This window comes from Pseudophryne corroboree, chromosome 1 (genome assembly GCF_028390025.1).
Source record: "Pseudophryne corroboree isolate aPseCor3 chromosome 1, aPseCor3.hap2, whole genome shotgun sequence".
Classification (NCBI taxonomy): domain Eukaryota; kingdom Metazoa; phylum Chordata; class Amphibia; order Anura; family Myobatrachidae; genus Pseudophryne; species Pseudophryne corroboree.
This window is the reverse complement of record NC_086444.1, coordinates 348,956,807-348,983,197: the sequence shown is the minus strand read 5'-3', so window position 1 is coordinate 348,983,197 and position 26,391 is coordinate 348,956,807. Positions and strand designations below refer to the sequence as shown.

The 26,391-nt window shown below is 45.4% G+C and overlaps 1 protein-coding gene across 2 annotated transcripts in view; it reads left to right on the top strand.

The window, feature by feature from the left end:
* The window catches only part of ZDHHC8 (zinc finger DHHC-type palmitoyltransferase 8), a 138,292-nt gene that overhangs the window by 101,759 nt on the left and 10,142 nt on the right, over nucleotides 1-26,391 (top strand). For both annotated transcript variants that reach the window (XM_063964715.1, XM_063964714.1), the window contains exons 4-10: nucleotides 6,098-6,270; nucleotides 7,214-7,316; nucleotides 8,763-8,854; nucleotides 10,109-10,241; nucleotides 10,331-10,448; nucleotides 13,145-13,254; nucleotides 19,854-20,887. In XM_063964715.1, coding sequence (XP_063820785.1) covers nucleotides 6,098-6,270; nucleotides 7,214-7,316; nucleotides 8,763-8,854; nucleotides 10,109-10,241; nucleotides 10,331-10,448; nucleotides 13,145-13,254; nucleotides 19,854-20,887 — 1,763 coding nt within the window. The remainder of the gene's footprint in view (nucleotides 1-6,097; nucleotides 6,271-7,213; nucleotides 7,317-8,762; nucleotides 8,855-10,108; nucleotides 10,242-10,330; nucleotides 10,449-13,144; nucleotides 13,255-19,853; nucleotides 20,888-26,391) is intronic.

The following is a 26,391-nucleotide window of genomic DNA, read 5'->3' as shown; positions in this document are numbered from 1 at the left end:
CTCTAAAACGCCCGCTACCTCAAGCAGACCCAGATGTCGACACGGATACTGACACCAGTGTCGACGACGATGAGTCAAACCTGATGCCCACTAAGGCCATTCACTGTATGATTGAGGCAATGAAAGAGGTGTTAAACATTTCTGATATAACTACTGGTACCACTAAAAAGGGTATTATGTTTGGAGAGAAAAAAAACTACCCGTAGTTTTTCCCCCATCAGATGAATTAAATGAAGTGTGTGAAGAAGCGTGGGCTTTCCCTGATAAAAAATTGGTAATTCCTAAGAAGGTACTAATGGCGTTCCCTTTCCCGCCAGAGGATAGGTCACGTTGGGAAACACCCCCTAGAGTGGATAAAGCGCTCACACGTTTGTCTAAAAAGGTGGCACTACCGTCTCCGGATACGGCCGCCCTCAAGGAACCTGCTGATAGAAAGCAGGAGGCGATCCTGAAGTCTGTATATACACACACAGGCATTATACTTAGGCCAGCTATTGCGTCAGCTTGGATGTGCAGTGCTGCCGCTGCGTGGTCAGATAAACTGTCAGAAAATATTGACACATTAGACAGAGACACGATCCTGTTAACCATAGACCATATAAAAGACTCAGTCTTATATATGAGAGATGCACAAAGGGAAATCTGCCGATTGGCATCTAAAGTAAGTGCATTGTCCATTTCTGCTAGGAGAGGCTTATGGACTCGCCAGTGGACAGGAGATGCAGATTCAAAAAAGCACATGGAAGTGTTACCATATAAGGGTGAGGAATTATTTGGGGATGGTCTCTCGGACCTAGTTTCCACAGCAACGTCTGGGAAGTCAGCATTTTTACCCCATGTCCCCTCACAGCCTAAGAAGGCGCCGTTTTATCAGGTTCGGTCCTTTCGGACCCAGAAAAACAGGCGTGGAAAAGGCGGGTCCTTTCTGTCCAGAGGCAGAGGTAGGGGAAAAAGACTGCAACAAACAGCAGGTTCCCAGGAGCAAAAGTCCTCCCCCGCTTCTTCTTCCAAGTCCGCCGCATGACGGTGGGGCTCCACAGGCGGAGCCAGGTACGGTGGGGGGCCGCCTCAAGAATTTCAGCGATCAGTGGGCTCGCTCACAGGTGGATCCCTGGATCCTTCAAATAGTATCTCAGGGGTACAAACTGGAATTCGAGGCGTCTCCACCCCACCGGTTCCTAAAATCTGCCTTGCCGATTGCTCCCTCAGACAGGGAGGCGGTGCTAGCGGCAATTCACAAGCTGTATTCCCAGCAGGTGATGATCAAGGTACCCCTACTTCAACAAGGCCGGGGTTACTATTCCACACTATTTGTGGTACCGAAACCGGACGGTTCGGTGAGACCCATTTTAAATTTGAAATCCTTGAACACATACATAAAAAAATTCAAGTTCAAGATGGAATCGCTCAGGGCGGTTATTGCGAGCCTGGACGAGGGGGATTACATGGTATCCCTGGACATCAAGGATGCTTACTTGCATGTCCCCATTTACCATCCTCACCAGGAGTACCTCAGATTTGTGGTACAGGATTGCCATTACCAATTCCAGACGCTGCCGTTTGGACTGTCCACGGCACCGAGGGTATTTACCAAGGTGATGGCGGAAATGATGATACTCCTTCGAAAAAAGGGAGTTTTAATTATCCCGTACTTGGACGATCTCCTAATAAAAGCGAGGTCCAAGGAACAGTTGTTGGTGGGAGGAGCACTATCTCAGGAGGTGCTGCACCAGCACGGCTGGATTCTGAATATCCCAAAGTCACAGCTGGTTCCGACGACACGACTACTGTTCCTGGGTATGATTCTGGATACAGTCCAGAAAAAAAGTGTTTCTCCCGGAGGAGAAAGCCAGGGAGTTGTCATCTCTAGTCAGAGACCTCCTGAAACCAAAACAGGTATCGGTGCATCGCTGCACGCGGGTCCTGGGAAAGATGGTGGCTTCTTACGAAGCAATTCCCTTCGGCAGGTTCCATGCCAGAATCTTTCAGTGGGACCTGTTGGACCAGTGGTTCGGATCGCATCTTCAGATGCATCTCTTAATAACCCTGTCTCCAAGAACCAGGGTGTCGCTACTGTGGTGGCTGCAGAGTGCCCATCTTCTAGAGGGCCGCAGGTTCGGCATACAGGACTGGGTCCTGGTGACCACGGATGCCAGCCTTCGAGGCTGGGGGGCAGTCACACAGGGAAGAAACTTCCAAGGACTATGGTCGAGTCAGGAGACTTCCCTTCACATAAATATTCTGGAACTAAGGGCCATCTACAATGCCCTAAGTCAAGCAAAATCCCTGCTCCTACATCAGCCGGTGCTGATCCAGTCAGACAACATCACGGCAGTCGCCCATGTAAATCGACAGGGCGGCACAAGAAGCAGGATGGCGATGGCGGAAGCCACAAGAATTCTCCGATGTCAGCAGTGTTCATTCCGGGAGTGGACAACTGGGAAGCAGACTTCCTCAGCAGACACGACCTCCACCCGGGAGAGTGGGGACTTCATCCAGAAGTCTTCCAGATGCTGGTAAACCGTTGGGAAAAACCACAGGTGGACATGATGGCGTCCCGCCTCAACAAAAAGTTAAAAAGATATTGCGCCAGGTCAAGGGACCCTCAGGCGATAGCTGTGGACGCTCTAGTGACACCGTGGGTGTACCAGTCGGTTTATGTGTTCCCTCCTCTGCCTCTCATACCAAAGGTATTGAGAATAATAAGAAAGCGAGGAGTAAACACCATTCTCGTGGTTCCGGATTGGCCAAGACGAGCGTGGTACCCGGAACTTCAAGAGATGCTCTCAGAGGACCCGTGGCCTCTACCGCTCAGACAGGACCTGCTACAACAGGGGCCCTGTCTGTTCCAAGACTTACCGCGGCTGCGTTTGACGGCATGGCGGTTGAACACCGGATCCTAAAGTAAAAGGGTATTCCGGAAGAAGTCATTCCTACGCTTATTAAGGCCAGGAAAGATGTTACGGCAAAGCATTATCACCGCATATGGCGGAAATATGTTGCATGGTGCGAGGCCAAAAAGGCCCCAACAGAGGAATTTCTACTAGGTCGATTTCTGCATTTCCTGCAAGCAGGAGTGAATATGGGCCTAAAACTAGGCTCCATTAAAGTACAGATCTCGGCTCTGTCGATTTTCTTTCAAAAAGAACTAGCTTCAGTACCTGAAGTTCAGACATTTGTGAAAGGAGTGCTGCATATTCAGCCCCCATTTGTGCCTCCTGTGGCACCTTGGGATCTCAACGTGATGTTGAGTTTCTTAAAATCAAGTACAATTCAGCTTGCACATTCTGTGGCAGGCATGCCACAGCCAAAATCTGTAAATGCCCATTCCACAAGGAAGGTGGGCTCATCTTGGGCGGCTGCCCGAGGCGTCTCGGCTTTACAACTTTGCCGAGCAGCTACTTGGTCAGGGGCAAACACATTTGCAAAATTCTACAAATTTGATACCCTGGCTGAGGAGGACCTGGAGTTCTCTCATTCGGTGCTACAGAGTCATCCGCACTCTCCCGCCCGTTTGGGAGCTTTGGTATAATCCCCATGGTCCTTACGGAGTTCCCAGCATCCACTAGGACGTTAAAGAAAATAAGAATTTACTCACCGGTAATTCTATTTCTCGTAGTCCGTAGTGGATGCTGGGCGCCCATCCCAAGCGCGGATTGTCTGCAATACTTGTAAATAGTTATTGTTAACTAAAGAGTTATTGTTGAGACATCTGTTGAGAGGCTCAGTTGTTTTTCATACTGTCAAACTGGATATAGTATCACGAGTTGTACGGTGTGATTGGTGTGGCTGGTAAGAGTCTTACCCGGGATTCTAAATCCTTCCTTATTATGTCTGCTCGTCCGGGCACGGTGTCCTAACTGAGGCTTGGAGGGGGGTCATAGTGGGAGGAGCCAGTGCACACCAGGTAGTCCTAAATCTTTCTAGAGTGCCCAGCCTCCTTCGGAGCCCGCTATTCCCCATGGTCCTTACGGAGTTCCCAGCATTCACTACGGACTACGAGAAATAGAATTACCGGTGAGTAAATTCTTATTTTGTTTGCTATAGTAGGAGGACGCACAGCCCCAAATGGCTAATCAGTGGCTTCTAGGTGCGACATGGGAGTAAAATCCCGGGTCACACAATTCAGACTAACCGCGGGTTGTCTACCTGGGACGAAAGTCCCATGAAAAACCCTGATCAATAGCAGGGACACCTACTCGGGATTCCTCTTTAATGTGATGGAAAATGCAAAACACAGAATGTTTCTGCAATATCTAACAATATACGTTCACTTCCTATTTATAATTCTATTTTATTAGATGAACTCTGCATGTATGCCTTAAGATATACAGTATAGAACTTGTTATTTTACTGTTTTTGAGGATCGTTTCTAGTAATAAAGTAAACAAATTGACCAAATGAACATAATATGAATTCTTATTAGAACAATGAAATGACAAGGTTTTAAATGATAAAACACAATCTGTAAATTTAAACAGTAATCTTAAAAATGACAAGGAAATCCGCCAAATGCTTTATACCAGTGCAATAACATTATTTAGGGGGGTAATTCAGTTGCCCGCGGTAATTCACTAATTGAACCCCGGGGCTAACCAATTAGCCCCGAAGGCAGCAAGACGCCGTAACTTACCGGGGATTTTTTGTCGGGATTCACTGAGGATTTTTGTGTTGACCCTTTGCATGTCGATCATTTGGGGTTGACCGTTAATGACTGTAGTCTTTTATAGTGTAGATCTAATGATCCACACCCATAATGTGTGACATACAGTAAAGCAACTATTTTCAACTGCTGTGCCGCGGTCTCTAGGTGTGCCGCTGCCACCCTGAGATGCTCCCGACGCTGCCCGCCAGAGAGATCCATCGCCTGCTGCAATCAATAGCCGGCTCGGGCAGCGCTGTGCACTTCTGCGTGCATGACTCATAGGTCACGCACGCCATGTCACATTCCTGCCTGTAGTGCCCGTCCGTCCACTGGCCACTGCTGCTCCTCTATCCATGCTGCCTTCTCAGCATTACAGCTGCAGGTTATATATTTAAAATAAAAAAATATATATTTATACAAGCAATGTTTGGAATCTCTGGGGGGGGGGGGGGGGGGTGATGAGATGTGGGTGGCAGCTATTATTATTGGGGACAGTGAGTGGAATTATTATGGGGGGCAGTGTGTGGAATTACTAGGGGAAAAGTGTGGCATTATTAAGGAATAGATCTGTTTTACCGACAAACGGAATGCTGGCTGTCAGTATACTGACAGCGGCATCCCGTCCAGGGCCGGTGACGGGGGGGTAAAAGGGACACCTGTACCGGGGCCCAAGGATCAGAGGGGCCCCAAGTATACACTGCTTAGTGCCCGGCAGGATGTGAACCGTCTTGTCCAAATAGTACAGCAAGCTATAGGCGGTGTGGGCGTAACCTCAGAGTGACAGGAGCCTCTCACACACAGTGACTGTGTTGCACGAATGTCCGGCTCTGATGCAGGCAGTTACAGGACATGGGAGCAGCTCCGCTGGCCAGGATTCCAGTGCCCTGCGCCGGCCTCTTCTAGTGGGGTGTGAGAGCCGCATGGTACGTGCTGTGCGGTGTTCGGGTCTGGGTACTGGGGAGTCTCTCCCTGGGGTAAGAGTGGATTGGTGAGGGGATGCAGGGCTTTGGAATGGGGTGAGGGAGCTGGAAATGCAGCATGGAGTCATTGGGGAGAGACATACAGTTGGGTGTGTGGGAGGAAGAAGAGAGTGAGATACAGACTGTGATGTATGTGGGGGATGATCTAACAATGCAGCAAATTCTGTTGCGCTTTTTATCTATATAATCCTTGGGGGCCCCACGGCTATCACTGTATGGGGCCCCAAGATTTCTGTTGCCGGCCGTGATCCACTTTGTTTAATTACTGTGGGGGCCAATGTTTTTTTCTTTTCTTTCCCTTGGCGCACTGTTGGTGCCTTGGCAGTTTTAAAGTCTTATCGGTGTGAAAATCACTGCAGTAGGGGGATGCTCATTTACGTTACAGAAATGGCCACAATTGTTGCAGAAACATAAATGATACATTTCCTATCTATAGTCTCTGATTTCTATATAACCCTTTATCTCTCTGTAGGATTTTGACCATCACTGCCCTTGGGTAAATAACTGCATCGGTCGCAGAAACTATCGCTATTTCTTCCTGTTCCTGCTGTCGCTGAGCACGCACATGGTCGGCATCTTCTCATTTGGCCTCATTTTTGTCCTTCACCATCTGGAGGTGCTGGGAGAAGCCCATACCAGTATTACGTATCCTTTCCGCTACTAGACAAAAACAAAAACTATTCATTTGTGTAATAGAGCTGATATAAGAGCACATGATCCAAAACCAACAATATGAACTGCCTTGTAACTTCAGTAATGGGCCTCAGTCATGCTACAAGTGACCTGGCTGCTAGGCAGATATGGCCGGTTCTTGTTTAATTTGGCCACTTTGACCTTTTGCTAAATTAGACACTGATCACTGTAGCCAGTTTAATACAGCTCTTACTCTATTCATTCACTCAGCCTGGCTCAGACATCATTATCTACTAATTAGTACTAATACAGCCACTTAATATGTTGTATTGAAAGGTGGGGCTGGGAGAGATCTACTTAGAAAATAAAGTGTTATGTTTTCCATGGAAGTAAACTGTACAGTAAAATCTAAATTTTATAGAAAATAAATGACAATTATGCCGTAAATAAATTCTATACAAAAAGATATATAAGCATAGAACACTTGACCATTGAGCAATTTTTGTACATTTACATTACGGTATTGGTTTATTTATTTTTATTAGTATTTTTGGAATTTTTTTAAATAAAACAATACAAATTAGTATGGATACATGTTGTGTATATATACATATTCATGAGTATAAATAAGAAGGGATAGTTTGTGTATAAATAGAAGTACAGTTTCTTTTATTCAGAGAGGATAAGGAGGCCGTGTGTTGTGTGTGTTTCTCTGTGATTAGGAATGTCTACCATGAAAATGATCCAAGTGGGGTCCACAATAAATCCATAATATCTGCTTGGCAAGCCTGCTGGACAGCCCAGATCCTTAAGAAATAAAAATAGTTAAGTTGCAAAGGAGAGAGGAGAGTCCTGTTAGGATATGATGACATTACGGAGGCTGATATCGCTAGCAAAGAAAAGAAACCCCGTATTAAGAAGTACTGTAGTATATTCCTTACCACCTATTGTGCAGGATATCGGTAATGTGTGTGGCTGGCTTATTTTTCATCCCTGTTATCGGCCTCACGGGTTTTCATATTGTTCTCGTTGTCCGGGGCCGCACCACCAATGAACAGGTAAGACCAAATGTTTTATATGATGATAACCTTGAATTTTTGTCTTCAGTTATGCCTAAGGGGTCCTATACACGGGAGAGATGTGTGCTGAGCGAACCGCTCAGCACACATCTCTCCCGCCGCTCAGCACGATGCGTGTTGAACATGCAGGGGGAGACGGGGGGCTGCTCATTTCACCCAGCGGGGGAAATGAGCGACGTGCTAGATTGGCCTGCCAATCTAGCCCCAGCGATAGCGATGCGCATCGCTATCGCTGTAGCAGCTACACACGAGTGATCCATGCTTAAATTCTAAGCAATCTAGTCAGATTGCTTAGATTTTAAGCATGGATCTCTCCGTGAGTACCCCCCTTAACATAGGAAAGTGCGTATGCTGGGCTGTGATTTATTCTGCTTTGTGCAGGCTGCAAGCAATCTCGTGAAGTTGGCTCGCTCTTTATATGAATGCCATCGGTCATTTTTCTGGACCTCACCAGAGCCCCATTGTTGTCACACACATCTGTTGCCTTTTGCCCGTACCCCCAAATATTGTCTTTTGAGAGATCATTGCACATTAACAGAACCATTCTAGAAGGAGATAAAGGGTTTATTTTAAACAGAAAGTAAATAATGGAACTGTCTGCAGGGAGACTTTATTAGAACCACCATAGAAAGTAGGTAAAGTCCTATAAGAACAAAAAATGTTTGTGTTCATCCCATTATAGTTATATTAAATAAAAAGGGTGAGAAAGGACCAACCAGAGAATGAACTACATCAGTGTTATCCTGATAAACTTCACTGATCACATACATAGGCAGCCCTCTAACTTTCAAAAGAGCCGCACATTGCAGCGGCAGCGATCGCAGTCTGAATCATTTTGTGAAGTGCGCATGCCCCACTGATTGACAGCCGGTCGCGGGGCAGGAGGGGGCGTGCCAACGGCATTAGAACGCCGTTGGTGGGGCGCAGTCCGAACAACGGAGGCGTGTCCGGACCGTTGAGGGGGGGCAGGTCGTGGCGGGTGTGTGACATCACACGCAGCTGCTGCTACCCGGGATACGGCGAATAGCAGCACCGGCAGCCGTCGTGCGATGCTTCTGTACCTGAGGGGAAGGGGGGTCCTGACATGCGGTGTGGACTAGCCCTGTGCTGTTCATCCCCCCGCATGTCGGAGTAAATCGTAGATGTGATAAATTTAGCAGATCTACGATCAGATCTGAATGACCCCCGTTACCCTTAGCCATGGCAATAAGTTACAACAACACATTTAATCACAGGGAGAGACATCTATATGTAATAGCATGTCAGTGGGCATTTTAAACTGGTTTAACAATCCATAACAAACAAATCTGATAATAAAACAGAAAGGAGCTGGGTGCCACCTGTGAAGGCTTGGAAGACTGTCTTTTGCCTGTCACTTTACTACATCATCTAATGTTTTGTTATTGGAATTCTCATATTACATAGGTGACTGGGAAGTTCCGTGGAGGTGTTAACCCTTTCACTAGAGGATGCTGTGGTAACATACAGCATGTGTTGTGTAGTCCATTGTCACCGAGGTAAGTAAAGACAGGTTCTTCCACTGATATGTATACTAGCCCATCCTTGCAACCATTCTTCTAACACTTTAAAATATCTTAAATGTTGAAGAAAGTACAGACACGTGAAAATACAACACATGCCTAAATCACAGCAGTCACTTAATATGAATAGGTTCAATTTTTACAGTTCTTATGCAATATGCCCGAATGGACTGTTGCAAGCGTTGATTGTCATGCCCTTTTAGCGGACTACACTCCACAGTGTCGAAAAAGGTAAAGTCAAATGTACAGGAGATGCAGTAATTGCAATTATTTAAAAGTTAGATAAAAGTGTAAAAAATCAATACAGCACCATTCCACAGGGGCAAATGTAGGATTGTTTGGGGGCTTTCCCAGAGAAGGGATGGTGGTTTACAGAGAGGTGGTGGGTCCACGCATGGGGGGCAGAGACCTAGGTGACCCACTATATGCCGGGTGTGTGTGTATATATATTTAACAGAGTGAGGTCAGATGCAGCGACACAGCAGCCCAGTCATTCACTGTTGGGACCGGAGCCAGGTGCATCACATCATTAGTTTCCGTCCCCTTGCAGTGTGATTTGCAGGTCTGTATATAGGTGTGGGGCAGAGTCCACGTAGGGCAGGGCTTAAATTTGCAGACTGAGGGTCTGTTGCAGGTAAAACAAAAATTGACCTGTCAGGGGGTTTCTGGGTACTCCAAAACCCCCCTGCATGCGCCACTGATTCTGAAGATCTTAATCCAAAATGAATGCCACTATAACCGTACAAACAAGAACGGTACTCCAAGAAGTAAACTAATTAGACACAGGAAAAAAAGCAGAATAGTACTCCCAGAGTAATGCACACTTTGATTTTGTATTTATAAAATAAGCAATAATTAACCATGTTAAAATACATAACTAGCAGTGAAAAAATGTATCGAGAACACATGTATTAAAAAAACAATTCTAAAGAAACTAGTTACCAGCCAGTCAAAATGACAGAACAACAGAACATTAATGTCAGCGCTGGCGGCTGTGCACGACCAAAAGGAGCAATACCTAGTGGCTGTGCACGACCAAAAGGAGCAATACCTAGGGGCGCCACCTAGTGGCTGCCGACGCACATAACACTTGAATTCCGCCATAGAGGTGAGGAGCAGTGTTAGCCATTTATTATATAGGATACATAACTACGTCTCTTTTTATGTATGTAAGCATGTGCAGAAACCTACAGACTAACAAAAGGCTATTTATATATTTTTTTTTATAAGATATGTGGTTGAACCAAAGAAGAAGCCGCCAATCACACTCAAGCCTCCGTTTATACGCCAAGATTTGTGTGAACGGCAAATAACTGTCAAGATCAGCGACAATGGCATCCAAGCTAATTTGCATCGCTCTAAGGTGGCAACCTTAATGTTTTGTGTGATTCATATGATAAAGATATAGAAATTGAGTTATCTGTCTCACACTTATTCCTTTTTCCTTTACAGTCTAAAGGAAGTCTAGAGGGTATAAATGACAAATCTCTGGAAATACAGCCTCCTCTACTTCCTAAGAGTGAACCCACCAAATATTCAGACATGAAGGGAACCCTGGGAAGCAGTGAAGGTAAAAGCAAACATTCTCTGTTTTGTCAAATTCTTTCTGGAGTATTTCTATTCTAGAAAAAATTGAAGTAAAAATGGAAAAAAAGCATAAATATAATGAAGTACAAACTAAACCATATTCTATAAAGTGTCATTTTTAGGGATATAAAATCCGTGAATATCCTATGCTATAAAACATAGTTAAAATAATCTGAATGGAAAAATCAGAGAAGATTTTTGTTACATTTTAAAAAGAACAGATATCCAGTAAAAGCAATTACAGGACTCACAATTAGTGAGCATATATGCAGAGAAGATGAAGAATAAAGCAATAACATTAGTTCTAGAAAATGTGTACAGAATTGCAATCCACTTATGAAGACAGACATACATACAGTGAATAAAGGCAATAAACTTTTTAATAGCCATAGTCTATTATTTTGTTACTTCCAACAGTTTCTACTAGAAACCTAGAGATATGGAATTTAGTGGTAAAAAAAAGGAACCTTCTGGTCCTAACATTCAGTCTGCCCTATTTATGTGTTTGATTGTTGTTGTGTTCTTGCTATTTTCTAAGTATTAACAATGGCAATTCTTCCATGCTTCCTTGAATTCTTTAACTTTAAAAGTTCCCTACCAGAGCGGATTTATCACTCCTTTTGAAAAGAATAAATAAATAAATTCTTCCTTTTTCTTTCTTCTTTCAATTTTAAAATATGTGCCCTTATTATAGAAATCACAGCAAAATAAATAATACTACCTTTCTGAACTCCGGTAATACAGTTCTACCATATTACCTCTGTTCTGTCTATCCTCTTAGGACCTAATTAATGAGCGATTATCGTTAGACTGCGCATGTGCTACTATCGCTCTGCGCACATGTAAAGGTGCTTTGAGGATTACATTGCAGAATGGTTGAGAGGAAGTGACCGTTTGGGGGTGGTAATGGGGAGTGGTATAAAAAATGTAGACATGTCATGGCCATTTCAGGGCACGTCGGCAGCAATTATGTGCAGAGAAACATGGTGCCTACGTTGCTACTGCTGTGGCCAGCCTGCGTACTTGAGCAGTCGATGTTTCCTGTTGTTGCGTGTAGCCGGTGAATGTGTATGCAGTTACAAATGGGTTTGTGATCGCTCCGGTGGGCGCCTATTTTCATTACTGGGTGGCAGCGTCATTAGCTGTTCTGTAGCCTACCACAGTACTCAAGGTGAGATCTTACAAGTGACCTATAAAGGGGCAATGCAACCTCCCACTTCCTTCTGCTATATTATAGCTTCCTGTGCTACCAAGTGTTCTGAAGCCTCTTCCTATTATAATGCTTACTGACCTTTATCTTAAACAATAACTTGAGTTCCCTTTGCGCATAGTTTTCCACTTTCCAGCATTCAACCCAACAGTCCCCCCCCCCCCCCCCCCCCTCCCAATAAAAGTCCAACTCAATAATTTGTAAATGCCAATTTCATTGTTAACATACTATTTATACAGTATCATATTCGTGTTTTGTACTGTGGATTCTTTTTATTTTTTGTTCTAATAGCTACTCCAATTCAATAAAATTTTAGTAGTTTTTAGTGTTAATCTAAAATGTAACAGTTTACATATTAACCCACATGACATAAATTGGAGTAATTGTTCTAAAGAATAACTAGCAGCTAAAGTAACCTTTGAAAGTCCATTTTATTCCTTATTTGATGGAAGTTGTTTAGAGAGAATGACATAAGGAAGTCCGATGATTAAAATTGTTGTCCACTTATTCAGTGCAGACTCAAACCTTTCATCATTCAGTTGTTAAAAATGAAACGCTGCATCACTAACCTTACATAAATTAGTAAGTGGTATTTAACTACTTGTTCTACAGTTTAGACGTGACATTTGTACAGAGTGAGCGGGAGGATCAATCACATGAGTCATGAAATTGGAGCTTATGACTGGTCGTCCCGTTTACACCTACCTTGTTCCACCAGAGCCTCAAAAAAGACAATTTTGCATATAACCATGCAGGTTTCTATGGTTCCTACCCTTTTGAATAACGCAGGGTTACTTTGTGGCGATGAGTAAAGGGGATGAGTTAATAATAAAGGATAGGATTATCAAGCAAGTAACTGAGGCATGGTTAGTAATGATGCAGAATATATAGGTTCATAATGATGCAATAGATAATAATGGAGGCTTGGGATTGATGCAGGAGGGGAGGAGATGACTGAGGTAGGGAAGGTTACGTATTATGACGGTGCAGGGTAGTAATGATACAGGGTGAGGAGGATGATAGTGTTTAAGTGGACATGTTGATAGAGGAGGATTATGAGAGGAGGTGATTGCAGGTGGGGAATGTTTTGAGGATTGAGAACAAAATGAGATGAAGTGATATGAGGATAGAGATGGACAAACAATTGGGTAGTGAAGAAGCTATAATGTCTGTAAGGGTGGTGAGTGAATGTAAGATTGCTGAGCATTGTGTAAAGAGGTGTGTGGGCTTTGTGTATGGTCTGCCATAGAAAAATATTTAAACCTTTATCGATCTTCTAATTTATTAGGATGTCTCCTAGTTCCTAAAATATGTGTTGAATAGTAGAGTGGAGTTTATTTATTATCTCTTGTAGCCGCATGTGAGAACACCAAATCCTATTATCCACCATAGTCACAGGAAATGTTTTCCCCCTGGATTATAATTTTAGTTTTTGTATTATAACTATTGTGTGATGTATTCAATTTCAGACAGCGGATTGTCTCCAAAAATCATCAGCCCCCCAACTCCAGCCATGTACAAATATCGACCAGGGTTTGGAGCAAATCCAAAAGTACACTACCATCCAGCAACAGAGCAGGTAACATGCGAAAGGTCATCTTTATTAGTAAAGCCTTTTGTTGTGCTATATCAAGATACTTATAAGGGGAGGATGAGGGTGGAGCTACACTGAAAAAACAAAAACATTCTTATTGAGATCTGAAGTCTTGCTTGGTGAAGTCAAATGAATGGAGGGGGAGGTGCACTGCACTGCACTGCACACTACACCACACCATAATTTTAAACATAATAAGAGACTAGTACTAGGAAAAAGAAAATGCAGGTGCACACTCTTAAGTACTATGAATACTGATGGTCAAAAATAAGAATTTACTCAGCCGTAATTCTATTTCTCGTAGTCCGTAGTGGATGCTGGGAACTCCGTAAGGACCATGGGGAATAGACGGGCTCCGCAGGAGACTGGGCACTCTAAAAAAAAGATTAGGTACTATCTGGTGTGCACTGGCTCCTCCCTCTATGCCCCTCCTCCAGACCTCAGTTAGGGAAACTGTGCCCGGAAGAGCTGACATTACAAGGAAAGGAAATTTTGAATCCAGGGTAAGACTCATACCAGCCACACCAATCACACCGTACAACTTGTGATAAGCTTACCCAGTTAACAGTATGAACAACAACTGAGCCTTACTAAACGGATGGCTCATAACAATAACCCTTAGTTAAGCAATAACTATATACACGTATTGCAGAGAGTCCGCACTTGGGACGGGCACCCAGCATCCACTACGGACTACGAGAAATAGAATTACCGGTGAGTAAATTCTTATTTTCTCTGACGTCCTAGTGGATGCTGGGAACTCCGTAAGGACCATGGGGATTATACCAAAGCTCCCAAAAGGGCGGGAGAGTGCGGATGACTCTGCAGCACCGAATGAGCAAACACAAGGTCCTCCTCAGCCAGGGTATCAAACTTGTAGAACTTTGCAAATGTGTTTGAACCCGACCAAGTAGCAGCTCGGCAAAGCTGTAATGCCGAGACCCCTCGGGCAGCCGCCCAAGAAGAGCCCACCTTCCTCGTGGAATGGGCTTTTACCGATTTTGGATGCGGCAATCCAGCCGCAGAATGAGCCTGCTGAATCGTGCTACAGATCCAGCGAGCAATAGTTTGCTTTGAAGCAGGAGCACCCAGCTTGTTGGGTGCATGCAAGATAAACAACGAGTCCGTCTTCCTGACTCCAGCCATTCTGGAAACATATATCTTCAAAGCCCTGACTATGTCCAGCAACTTGGAGTCCTCCAAGTCCGTAGTAGCCGCAGGCACCACAATAGGTTGGTTCAAATGAAACGATGACACCACCTTTGGGAGAAATTGGGGACGAGTCCTCAATTCTGCCCTGTCCATATGGAAGATCAGATATGGGCTTTTACATGACAAAGCCGCCAATTCCGACACACGCCTAGCCGATGCCAAGGCCAACAGCATGACCACTTTCCACGTGAGATATTTTAGTTCCACGGTTTTAAGTGGCTCAAACCAGTGTGATTTCAGGAAATCCAACACAACGTTAAGATCCCAGGGTGCCACTGGTGGCACAAAAGGGGGCTGGATATGCAGCACTCCCTTTACAAAAGTCTGAACCTCAGGCAGTGAAGCCAGTTCTCTTTGAAAGAAAATGGATAGGGCCGAAATCTGGACCTTTATGGACCCCAATTTTAGGCCCATAGTCACCCCTGACTGTAGGAAGTGCAGGAATCGACCCAGCTGGAATTCCTCCGTAGGGGCCTTCCTGGCCTCACACCAAGCAACATACTTCCGCCATATACGGTGATAATGTTTTGCTGTCACGTCTTTCCTAGCTTTTATCAGCGTAGGAATAACTTCATCTGGAATGCCTTTTTCCGCTAGGATCCGGCGTTCAACCGCCATGCCGTCAAACGCAGCCGCGGTAAGTCTTGGAACAGACAGGGCCCTTGTTGCAACAAGTCCTGTCTGAGAGGCAGAGGCCATGGGTCCTCTGTGCGCATTTCTTGCAGTTCCGGGTACCAAGTCCTTCTTGGCCAGTCCGGAACAATGAGTATTGTTCTTATTCCTCTCTTTCTTACTATTCTCAGCACCTTTGGTATGAGAGGAAGAGTAGGAAACACATATACCGACTGGTACACCCACAGTGTCACTAGGGCATCCACAGCTATCGCCTGAGGGTCCCTTGACCTGACGCAATAACGTTTTAGCTTTTTGTTGAGGTGGGACGCCATCATGTCCACCTGTGGCAGTTCCCATCGGTTTGCAATCAGTTGGAAAACTTCTTGATGAAGTCCCCACTCTCCCGGGTGGAGGTAGTGTCTGCTGAGGAAGTCTGCTTCCCAGTTGTCCACTCCCGGAATGAACACTGCTGATAGTGCTTGCACGTGATTCTCCGCCCATCGAAGAATCTTTGTGGCTTCCGCCATTGCCATCCTGCTTCTTGTGCCGCCCTGGCGGTTTACATGGGCGACCGCCGTGATGTTGTCTGACTGAATCAGCACTGGCCGGTTTTGAAGCAAAGGCTCTGCTTGACTCAGGGTGTGTAAATGGCCCTTAGTTCCAGTATATTTATGTGTAGAGCAGTCTCCAGACTTGACCACAGCCCTTGGAAGTTTCTTCCCTGAGTGACTGCCCCCCACCCTCGGAGGCTTGCATCCGTGGTCACCAGGACCCAGTCCTGTATGCCGAACCTGCGGCCCTCGAGAAGGTGAGCACTCTGCAGCCACCACAGAAGAGACACCCTGGCCCTTGGGGACAGGGTGATCAGCCGATGCATCTGAAGATGCGATCCGGACCACTTGTCCAACAGATCCCACTGAAAGATCCTCGCATTTAACCTGCAGAAGGGAATGGCTTCGTATGAAGCCACCATCTTTCCCAGGACTCGCGTGCAGTGATGCACCGATACCTGTTTTGGTTTCAGGAGGTCCCTGACCAGAGATGCTAATTCCTGGGCCTTCTCCACCGGGAGAAACACCTTCTTCTGTTCTGTGTCCAGAATCATGCCCAGGAAAAGCAGACGCGTCGTAGGAATCAGCTGCGACTTTGGAACATTTAGAATCCAACCGTGCTGTAGTAACACTTCCTGAGAGAGTGTTACGCTGATCAACAACTGCTCCCTGGACCTCGCCTTTATGAGGAGATCGTCCAAGTACGGGATAATTATAACTCCCTTCTGCCGAAGGAGTATCATCATTTCGGCCATTACCTTGGTAAATATTCTCGGTGCCATGGACAGGCCAAACGGCAACGTCTGGAATTGGTAATGACAGTCCTGTACCACAAATCTGAGGTACTCCTGGTGAGGTGGGTAAATGGGGACATGCAAGTAAGCATCTTTGATGTCCAGCGACACCATAAAATCCCCCTCTTCCAGGCTTGCAATCACCGCTCTGAGCGATTCCATTTTGAACTTGAATTTCTTTATATAAGTGTTCAAGGATTTTAAATTCAGAATGGGTCTCACCGAACCGTCCGGTTTCGGTACCACAAACATTGTGGAATAGTAACCCCTTCCCTGTTGAAGGAGGGGGACCCTGACAACCACTTGCTGGAGGTACAGCTTGTGAATTGCCGCCAGCACTACCTCCCTTTCCATGGGGGAAGCTGGCAAGGCTGATTTGAGGTAACGGCGGGGGGGAGTCGCTTCGAATTCCAGTTTGTATCCCTGAGATACAATTTGTATAACCCAGAGATCCACCTGTGAGCGAACCCACTGGCTGCTGAAGTTTCGGAGACGCGCCCCCACCGCACCTGGCTCCGCCTGTGGAGCCCCAACGTCATGCGGTGGACTTAGTGGAAGCAGGGGAGGACTTTTGTTCCTGGGAACTGGCTGCATGGTGCAGCTTCCTACCTCTACCCCTGCCTCTGGCAAGAAAGGATGCACCCCTGACCCTCTTGCCTTTTTGGGAACGAAAGGACTGCATTTGATAATACGGTGCTTTCTTAGGCTGTGAGGAAACCTGAGGCAAGAAAGTGGACTTTCCAGCTGTCGCTGTAGACACGAGGTCCGACAGACCGTCCCCAAACAATTCCTCACCCTTATAAGGCAAAACCTCCATGTGTTTTTTAGAATCAGCATCTCCTGTCCATTGCCAAGTCCATAATACCCTCCTGGCAGAAATGGACATAGCATTAATTCAAGATCCCAGCATGCAAATGTCCCTCTGAGCATCTCGCATATATAAGACGACGTCTTTGATATGGGCCAGGGTTAGCAAAACAGTATCTCTGTCGAGGGAATCTATGTCGTCTAACAGAGTATCTGTCCACGCTGCTACAGCACTACACATCCAGGCTGAAGCAATAGCAGGTCTCAGTAGAGTACCAGAGTGTGTATACACCGACTTCAGGATAGCTTCCTGCTTTCTATCCGCAGGCTCCTTTAGGGCGGCCGTATCCTGAGACGGCAGGGCCACCTTTTTAGATAAGCGTGTCAGCGCCTTGTCCACCCTAGGGGATGTTTCCCAACGTAACCTGTCCGTTGGCGGGAAAGGGTACGCCATCAGTAACCTCTTAGAAATCACTAGTTTCTTATCAGGGGAACTCCACGCTTCTTCACACAATTCATTTAATTCATCAGATGGGGGAAAAGTCACTGGCTGTTTTTTCTCCCCAAACATATAAACCCTTTTGGTATTTACCGGGTTACTCTCAGAAATGTGTAATACATCTTTCATTGCAATAATCATGTATCGGATGGCCTTAGTCATTTTAGACTGTAAATGTGCCTCATCATCGTCGACACTGGAGTCGGACTCCGTGTCGGCATCAGTGTCAACCATCTGAGCTAGAGGGCGTTTATGAGCCCCAGACGGTTTCTGAGTCGCCTAGGCAGGGGCGGGCTGAGACCCCGGCTGTCCCAAGGCTGCAGCGTCATCAAACCTTTTATGTAAGGAGTTTACATTGTCATTTAAGACCTTCCACATATCCATCCAATCTGGTGTCGGCCCCGACGGGGGCGATACCACACTTATCTGCCCTTGCTCCGCCTCCACGTAACCTTCCTCATCAAACATGTCGACACAGCCGTACCGACACACCGCACACACACAGGGAATGCTCAGACTGAGGACAGGACCCCACAAAGTCCTTTGGGGAGACAGAGAGAGAGTATGCCAGCACACACCACAGCGCTATATAACACAGGGATTTACACTGCTAATAAGTGATTTTCCCAATAGCTGCTTGTCTGTATCGATTTGCGCCTAAATTTATGTGCCCCCCCTCTCTTTTTAACCCGTCTTGTACCTGGATACTGCAGGGGAGAGCCTGGGGAGCGTGCTTCCAGCGGAGCTGTGAAGGGAAAATGGCGCTGGTGTGCTGAGGAAGAAGGCCCCGCCCCCTCAGTGGCTGGCTTCTGTCCCGCTTTCAGTGTATAATAATGGCGGGGTGTTTTACATATATACAGTGCTAGACTGTATATATGTATGATTTTGTGCCAAAGGTATCTCAATTGCATCCCAGGGCGCCCCCCCCCCAGCGCCCTGCACCCTACAGTGACCGGAGTGTGTAAGTGTGCTGGGAGCAATGGCGCACAGCTGCGGTGCTGTGCGCTACCTTAATGAAGACAGGAGTCTTCAGCCGCCGATTTTGACGTCTTCCAGCTTCTGTTCTTCTGGCTCTGCGAGGGGGACGGCGGCGCGGCTCCGGGAACGGACGATCGAGGACAGGTGCCTGTGTTCGAACCCTCTGGAGCTAATGGTGTCCAGTAGCCTAAGAAGCACAAGCTAGCTGCAAGCAGGTAGGTTTGCTTCTCTCCCCTTAGTCCCACGTAGCAGTGAGTCTGTTGCCAGCAGAAACTCACTGAAAATAAAAAACCTAAAAATACTTTATTTTCTAGTAAGCTCAGGAGAGCCCACTAGGAGCACCCAGCTCTGGCCGGGCACAGATTCTAACTGAGGTCTGGAGGAGGGGCATAGAGGGAGGAGCCAGTGCACACCAGATAGTACCTAATCTTTTTTTAGAGTGCCCAGTCTCCTGCGGAGCCCGTCTATTCCCCATAGTCCTTACGGAGTTCCCAGCATCCACTAGGACGTCAGAGAAATAATTTTTATGAACTCTTACAATTAACATAGAGTATAAGTGATGTCTTAGCACATGGTTGGCCAAAAATGTGGGCCCATCCACCACGTCACCGTAAACTTCATCAGTTGGGTCCCTAACATCTCTAAAGGCAAGTGAACCTAAAGGGGCTTTGTCTATATGATTAATTTAACTGCATAGACGTAACCAGTATGATAGGTTGAATTAACATAATTGTTAATATTCACAGACTGTACAATAATCTCTGCATAACATTAAGTGGAAATACATTACAGTTCATTTCAAATTTTCATAAACCTAGTGGATTTAGAAAAATATACAATAATGTAACCTATCCTTTGTATTGTAAATTTACATGAATAATACATGAATAATAGAGTAATGTATGCACAATATTATAGCTGATGCCTAAAAGCACTTTAGAGAAATATATGCCATATACTGTATAAAAGAATCACATGGTTATTTTAGGTTTAATGGTCCACGTTATTTGCTTCTTGCAATCCTAAATATTGCAATACAAATAACACAGTTATTATTGCTAATCTAAGCAGCAGTTATTTATTATAGGAACTTTTTGAAACATGCTAAATCTATTTCTTTTACTCCAGATTGCTATGCAAGAAGGTCTAAAGGACAGTGTGTTTTTGGAAGAAGATTGCCGGAGCCATGATTACCAATCGGAACCTAACCTAGACCTCTCAGAGTATCGCAAGAACTCACTACATAAGTCATACCAGTCATCTCCATTGCAACTCGACAACTTCACTGCCAACTCGCGTTCCCTGAGCCTGAAGAATTCTGTGCGTCGTGAGTCAGAGAAAGTTCCCCTCCAAATGGTAAAGTCAGAAGGTGACTCTAATACTCCATACAAGAGTGTGTTTTCACCCAATGCCCTGTCAAACCGCAATGGGAGCTTATCATATGACAGTTTGCTTAACCCAATGTCTCCAGCATCTGGTAAATGCACTGCACACACTGCCGCTGGTTCTGTGGGATACCACTCACCGTATATGTCTGCCAAAATGTGCCACCTACGAGGAGCAGAGCGGCAACCTATGCAGAATTTTAGCCCTGTATTGATCAGGGCAGCTGGACATCAGAGAGAACCTTCTCCTGTGCGTTATGACAACCTCTCAAAGTCCATCATGGCCTCAATCCAGGAAAGGAAGGAGATGGAGGAGCGAGAGAAGCTTTTACATTCTCACACAGATTCTGTGTTTGCAGACTCAGGGGTCTATGATACTCCGAGCACATACAGCTTACAACAGGTTAGCTCACTCTCAGATAACCCACGTGCAGCTTCAGGACGGTATGGTTCAAAGGACAATCTTCTGGCTGGAGCTGCTAGTTTCAACTCCAGGAATCCTATTCTCCAGTCCTCTGTATCCTCTCTTTCCAGTGCAGTCTCAAGAGCCCCTAGGACTTCCACCACATCTTTACAGGCTGACCTGGCCAATAACAATATCCAGAGTCACCAACCCTTGCAAGCACGGATTAGTAATGGCTCATACAAGTCGCCTGGTCATCAGGCTCCATCTTCACCTTCTGGAATTCCTAGATCTCCCTCTTATGGGGGAGCAAAAGCAGTTACATTTCTTAATACTATGGGATTTGTAGAAGGACCTTCCATGGCAGTGCAAAGGTAAAAAGATCTCCATTCAGAAATCTGCATGTAAAATCAACATGGTGTTCCAGATACCTTATATGTATCTATAAGTTTAATTATATGCCGCACAATATACACAGCACTTTATAGCACATGGGACAGAGCAATCTGAGAACAGCATGTTTAGACATTTAAATACAGTATAAAAAAAGATCCCAACTTTGGAGATTTTACAAGTCAATTAGGTATTTGGAAAAATAGGTAGAAGAGGGAAACATTGGAATGTGCTTATGACAGATGACACAATACCTGTGGGCATTTTTGGATTCTGCAGTGGGTTAGTATAGACTTGACTACAGATAGTTGCTGTCAGCGTAATGAAGCTATTGGGAATAAACTTTGGAAGGTGCCATTTAATAGGTGTTGTAGAGTGTATTTTGATTTGTGGAATTTGTCATTGCTTATTTTGTTTGGTATAATTCATACACTTGGTTACTGTGAAAGGTAATATTTCCATTTAAACACCATTAATGACTGAATTGGGTTTGCGTTACCGCCGCTGTGGATCCCGGCGGTCAGCATACCGACCACGGGATCCCAGCGGCAGAATGCAGGGGGCTGGGGGAATCTGGGCGAGTGCAACAAGCCCCTTGCTTCTAGCAATCTACGGATTCAAATCAGCGCGGCGAGAGGGTTTTTTCTCACACCCCTCCAGGGGGTGCCAGCAGAAGTCAGACAAAAGTGCTGGTGCGATGCTGATTTCTGCCCTAAGTGTGGCAGAAACAGCATCACGCCGGGCACATAAGTTGGAGAATGCCGGTTCTCACAACAAAACACCCTGTTTAGTCCGTGAGAATTGGCCTTCTCAGACGTAACAACGCGCTTAATTGAACAGCACTGGGAGCTAATTCCCGGCGCTGTTCAATCCGCGCTGAATTCATATATATAATATTCCAATTCTTACATTCATATAGTATAAATAGATAATTCATCATGGGGACAAAGAAACGCAGATGTATCTTCATTTAAGATGTTTTATATAATATTGTTAACGTAACGATCTTCAAAAAAAAAAATGACTGCACCATAATTCACGTATTAACTACAAATCCTATTATCACTCACAGCACTAACACAGCTGTTTTAACACACACTGGTATCTATGGGGTCTATTCATATAGAAAGTGAAACGTGAATTGTTACTTATCACTATACACCACTACACCACATCAGTTTGATGCAATATATAGCTTAGATACAGTAAGTAGTAATTCATGTATATTTAACCCTTCGGAGATGCGATCCGATATCCTGGGCTCCAGCATTGCATTCTTTTCCTGCGTTCCCCTCTTTGAGGCCGGTGGGTCCCTTCTGCACACGCACCAGATTCTGTGCTCTCGGGAAGCTGCTGGGAAGTCAGGGGGCAGAGCTAGCGCCTGTAGCTGGGCAGAGAGCAGGGAAGCATTGAGCCTCCCTGCAGTTACCGCACCACAGTTCAGGTTGCGCCATACTGAGATGGCGAACCTGAACACCGTGGAGAAGCAGAAAGCGGAGCTGGGGTGCCGCTGGAGAAGTCAGGAACTTCTGCACGGTAACCCGCTCTGTGAATAGAACAAAGCAGAGAAAAGCACTGTTTTCTGCAAAACAGGGCTTTTCTCTGCTACATGAGTAGACCCACTTGTACTAAGCCTTGGAAAGAGAGAGAAAGTACCCACCAGCTCCTGTCACAACCTGTAACATGGCAGTTAGGAGCTGATTGTCCTTATTAGGACACAATACAAGCTCATGCTTCAAACATAAGTGATGTCCCGGTAGTGGATTAGTAGAAAACTCCTTCAAGCCCTACTTTCCCCGTTACCTGAATAAAGAAGCCAGCCCTCCACAGTTCTGTATTATGAGTGATGATGCCACTGTCAGTGATTGTATGATGCTGTGAAGAAAGCTAAAGCCACTTAACACACACATTCTTTATAATTACCATTATGGAGTGCAAAGTAATAATTGGGCAAGTTGCTACCTTTATGGTTATATTAAGATAGTTGTGCTGGATGATTACTAAAGCACATAGAGATGTGTTCTCCCTCATTGTTGCTGCAGTCATGTTAAACAGCCCTTCTAGTCGTGAGCACGTTTATTAACGCTGACTGTCTTTTTGTGAATTTTTTGCCTGAAAATCCATCTTATTTGCAACGCTATGACGCACAAGCAGACTTTATGTTATTTAAAATGATATGTGGCATGCCTATATTCTGTGTACGTCTGCGGCTGTATCTGATTACGGAATGCTACATTACAGTGTTTTCCTGGAAAGCATGATACAGCTGCAGTCACACACAGACTATTATCTTAATCAGCAGTCTGCTTATAAATTTTACTACCATAGTGATGCGAATTAGAATTCTGGAGTCACATAGGAGTTGGCGTCTCTCATGTGCCCTGTGTGCCGCGACTAATTACGTAAAGAGGCTAGATGAGGAAGGACGCCTCTGTACCTGTCCTCTGCATGGCAGATGGTGTCTGTCTTAAGTTTTCTCCGCAAGAGTAGATTCCTCGTATCACATATTCCATTTGCAAACTAACACAAATATACCAGTGGGTAAATAGCGTCCACATGGGCAGTAATGACATAAAGGGTTTGGAAGGGACTACGAGAAAATTGTCTCATTCCTCCATGCTGGTAGCGTACTGTCATTCTTTCTATACATGTGGATGAGACTTTCCCACTCTTAGGAAGAAGACATCTGCTAAGCTGTTGATGGTTAACTGCTTCCTATTTGTATCCATGGCTTTTAAAAACTAGTTTTAGTTTAGTGATATGTTTAATATCGTATGAAGACTAATTCAGCAGTTAAATTATACCTCTTTATTTATTGTATTTCAGCTCGCTTATTTGTAACATCTAGTACAGTGGTAGCCAACCCTGGTCCTCGAGAGCTACCAACAGTTCACGTTTTCCAGCTCACCGGGCAGGTGCACATGTGCAGATATTACTAACTGTCACATTTTAAAAGAGGAGACCTGGAAAACATGCACTGTTGGAAGCTCTCGAGGACCAGGGTTGGCTACCCCCTGATCTAGTACATCTGACTTTGCTGTGTGAAGATACTATGCAGTCTGTCTTGTCATTGTGGATACAAATGTAATAGTGCCCCCTTGTGTAACTAATGGGCACTGAGAGTCTCGCTTGATAACTATTGATGTTTCCTTGATTGAGTGTGTCTGCCAGGGCTGACAAGGTTCCAGTTAAGCACTGTCTAATAAGTTTTAGACTGCATGGAGAAACCTGCACATGATGTTGTGTTGCAATTACACTTCATCCTGTAAGCTTCAGGTCTCCAGCCAGATATTTAGTGGTGGTGGTTGGTTTTCCTGCACATTTCTATTGATGTGTAACTTTTAACGTCTCGCTGAAAGTTTATCCGCATTAGGGCTTATTTAATAAAATACTGCAAGTAAAACACACATTGGGGGAGATTTATCAAAGCTTGGATAGAAATAAAGCGCCAACCAACCAGCTCCTGGGTTATCAAACACAGGCTGTAAAATGACAGAAGCTGATTGGTTAGTACTTTATCTCTTCACAAGCTTTGATTAATCTCCCACATTGTATGGATTATAACACAATAATACATACATGTGGATTCAGACTAATTCAACATCCTGACATAGCAAAGTTTATACCTCTACATAGACATGTAAAATTGGGACAAAATAAGCCCAACTCCCACCCAGAAATCCCCTCTTCTCTTTCCATCCACCCAACTCTCCTCTAAGCAGATATCTTTTAAGTAAAATATGTCTACATGCAGTTGAGATAAGGAGTGGTGCAAACGAAGGTGGGAGAGTTTTTAAAGACAACGAGAACAATGGTAGTGCTTCAGATTGACTGTTTTGTGGTTGTCTGTGGAAGGCAGCATCACAGAATGAAAACCTTTCTTTATAAATTATCTTCTATATAATAGCCCAGAGTGACTGTGTGTATAACACTGGGCATGGCTAGGAGCTCTCATTTGGTTAGCAGCAGGTCTATCACACCCAGGGGGTGAATCAGAGTTGATCACAGCAGCAAATTTGTTAGCAGTTGGGCAAAACTATGTGCACTGCAGCGGGGGCAGAAATAACATTTGCAGAGAGAGTTAGATTTGGGTTGGTTATTTTGTTTCTGTGCAGGGTAAATACTGGCGGCTTTATTTTTACACTGCAATTTAGATTTCAGTTTGAACACACCCCACCCAAATCTAACTCTCTCTGCACACATTATATCTGCCTCCCCTGCAGTGCACATGGTTTTGCCCAACTGCCAACACATTTGCAGCTGCGATCAACTTTGAATTAGGCCCCAGTCCACAGCTGATTGGGCGAGAAACGCCCTCCCACACAGGTTGCATCCAATGGGATGCTCTGCCCTTTGGCTGCTGTGTGTTCCCTGAGCAGGATTAACAATGGGGCTGATGGAGCTGCAGCTCCAGGTCCACACCCCAAAATAAGCCCACTGTATCTGCAGCAACATGCATAAAAATCGGAACAAATTTGAAAAGGGGGCGTGACCACGGGTAAAGTGGCTTGGCCACGCCCCTTTTCCTATACTTTCAATGGCAGTTTGGAGAGACAAAAATCGGTACAGACCATAAAAAAGGTACTGTACCTGCCAAAAAGGTACAGTTGGAGGGTATGCCACTGCATCTGCAACAAGTCTCTGCGCTGTAGATAGGGGGGGGGGGGAAATCCTTTTACTGCAGCGTCCTATGTCCTGCTGCCAGTCCGCCTGCCCCGTCCGGCATGAACAATCCCCACTCCCTAGCCGTGGTGCAGGTGGAACAAAAGCTGCTGCGGCCCCCGGCAGTGGCGTAAATTTGTCCCAGTCGCCCGGAGGCAGGATAAGTGTTGGTGCCCCCTCCACCCCAATACAATACATACATAAATACACCCCCCCCTCTACACAGACACATGTATATATTATATGCACAAACATAACCCTGGCAAATAAAAAAAATAAAAAAACACTGTAAATATACATTGAAGGGACACCCTTGCAGCAGAATTATATATAAGCAATTACTTTTGACAATGTCAAATGTTTTGAAGGGTTAACTCACCACTGTGTGAGAGTGCTGGGCTGCAGACAACACTGTGGAGATAAAAGAAACAGAAGTGCAGAGACTGAGAGAGAGTTTACTTTCACTTTCTGCTCTCACTGCACAGCTGATCCAAGGCAAGGGAGCACGGGGATAGTTTCTGACAGCCGTGCTGAGTGAGATAGTGAGTGTTGGGATTCGGGCTGCATGTTGATGTGTGCGCAGCGCTGGGGGACAATGGAGGAAGTGCTCCTACACTGCTGGAGCCTGGCGGCAAAAGACTCCGTTGTCTCCCGGAGACGAGTTCCGCCTCTGGCCCACGGCATAGATGTGTATGAAAGCGGCACGGCGGAAGGCTTTCATAGCTCTCCCTGCGCCGCATAGTCTCTGAGCCCCGGTGCCTCCCCTGCACGTAATGTCAAAGAAGTGCCTCCCCGTCACAGCTGCGCCCAGATCCCCAGAGGC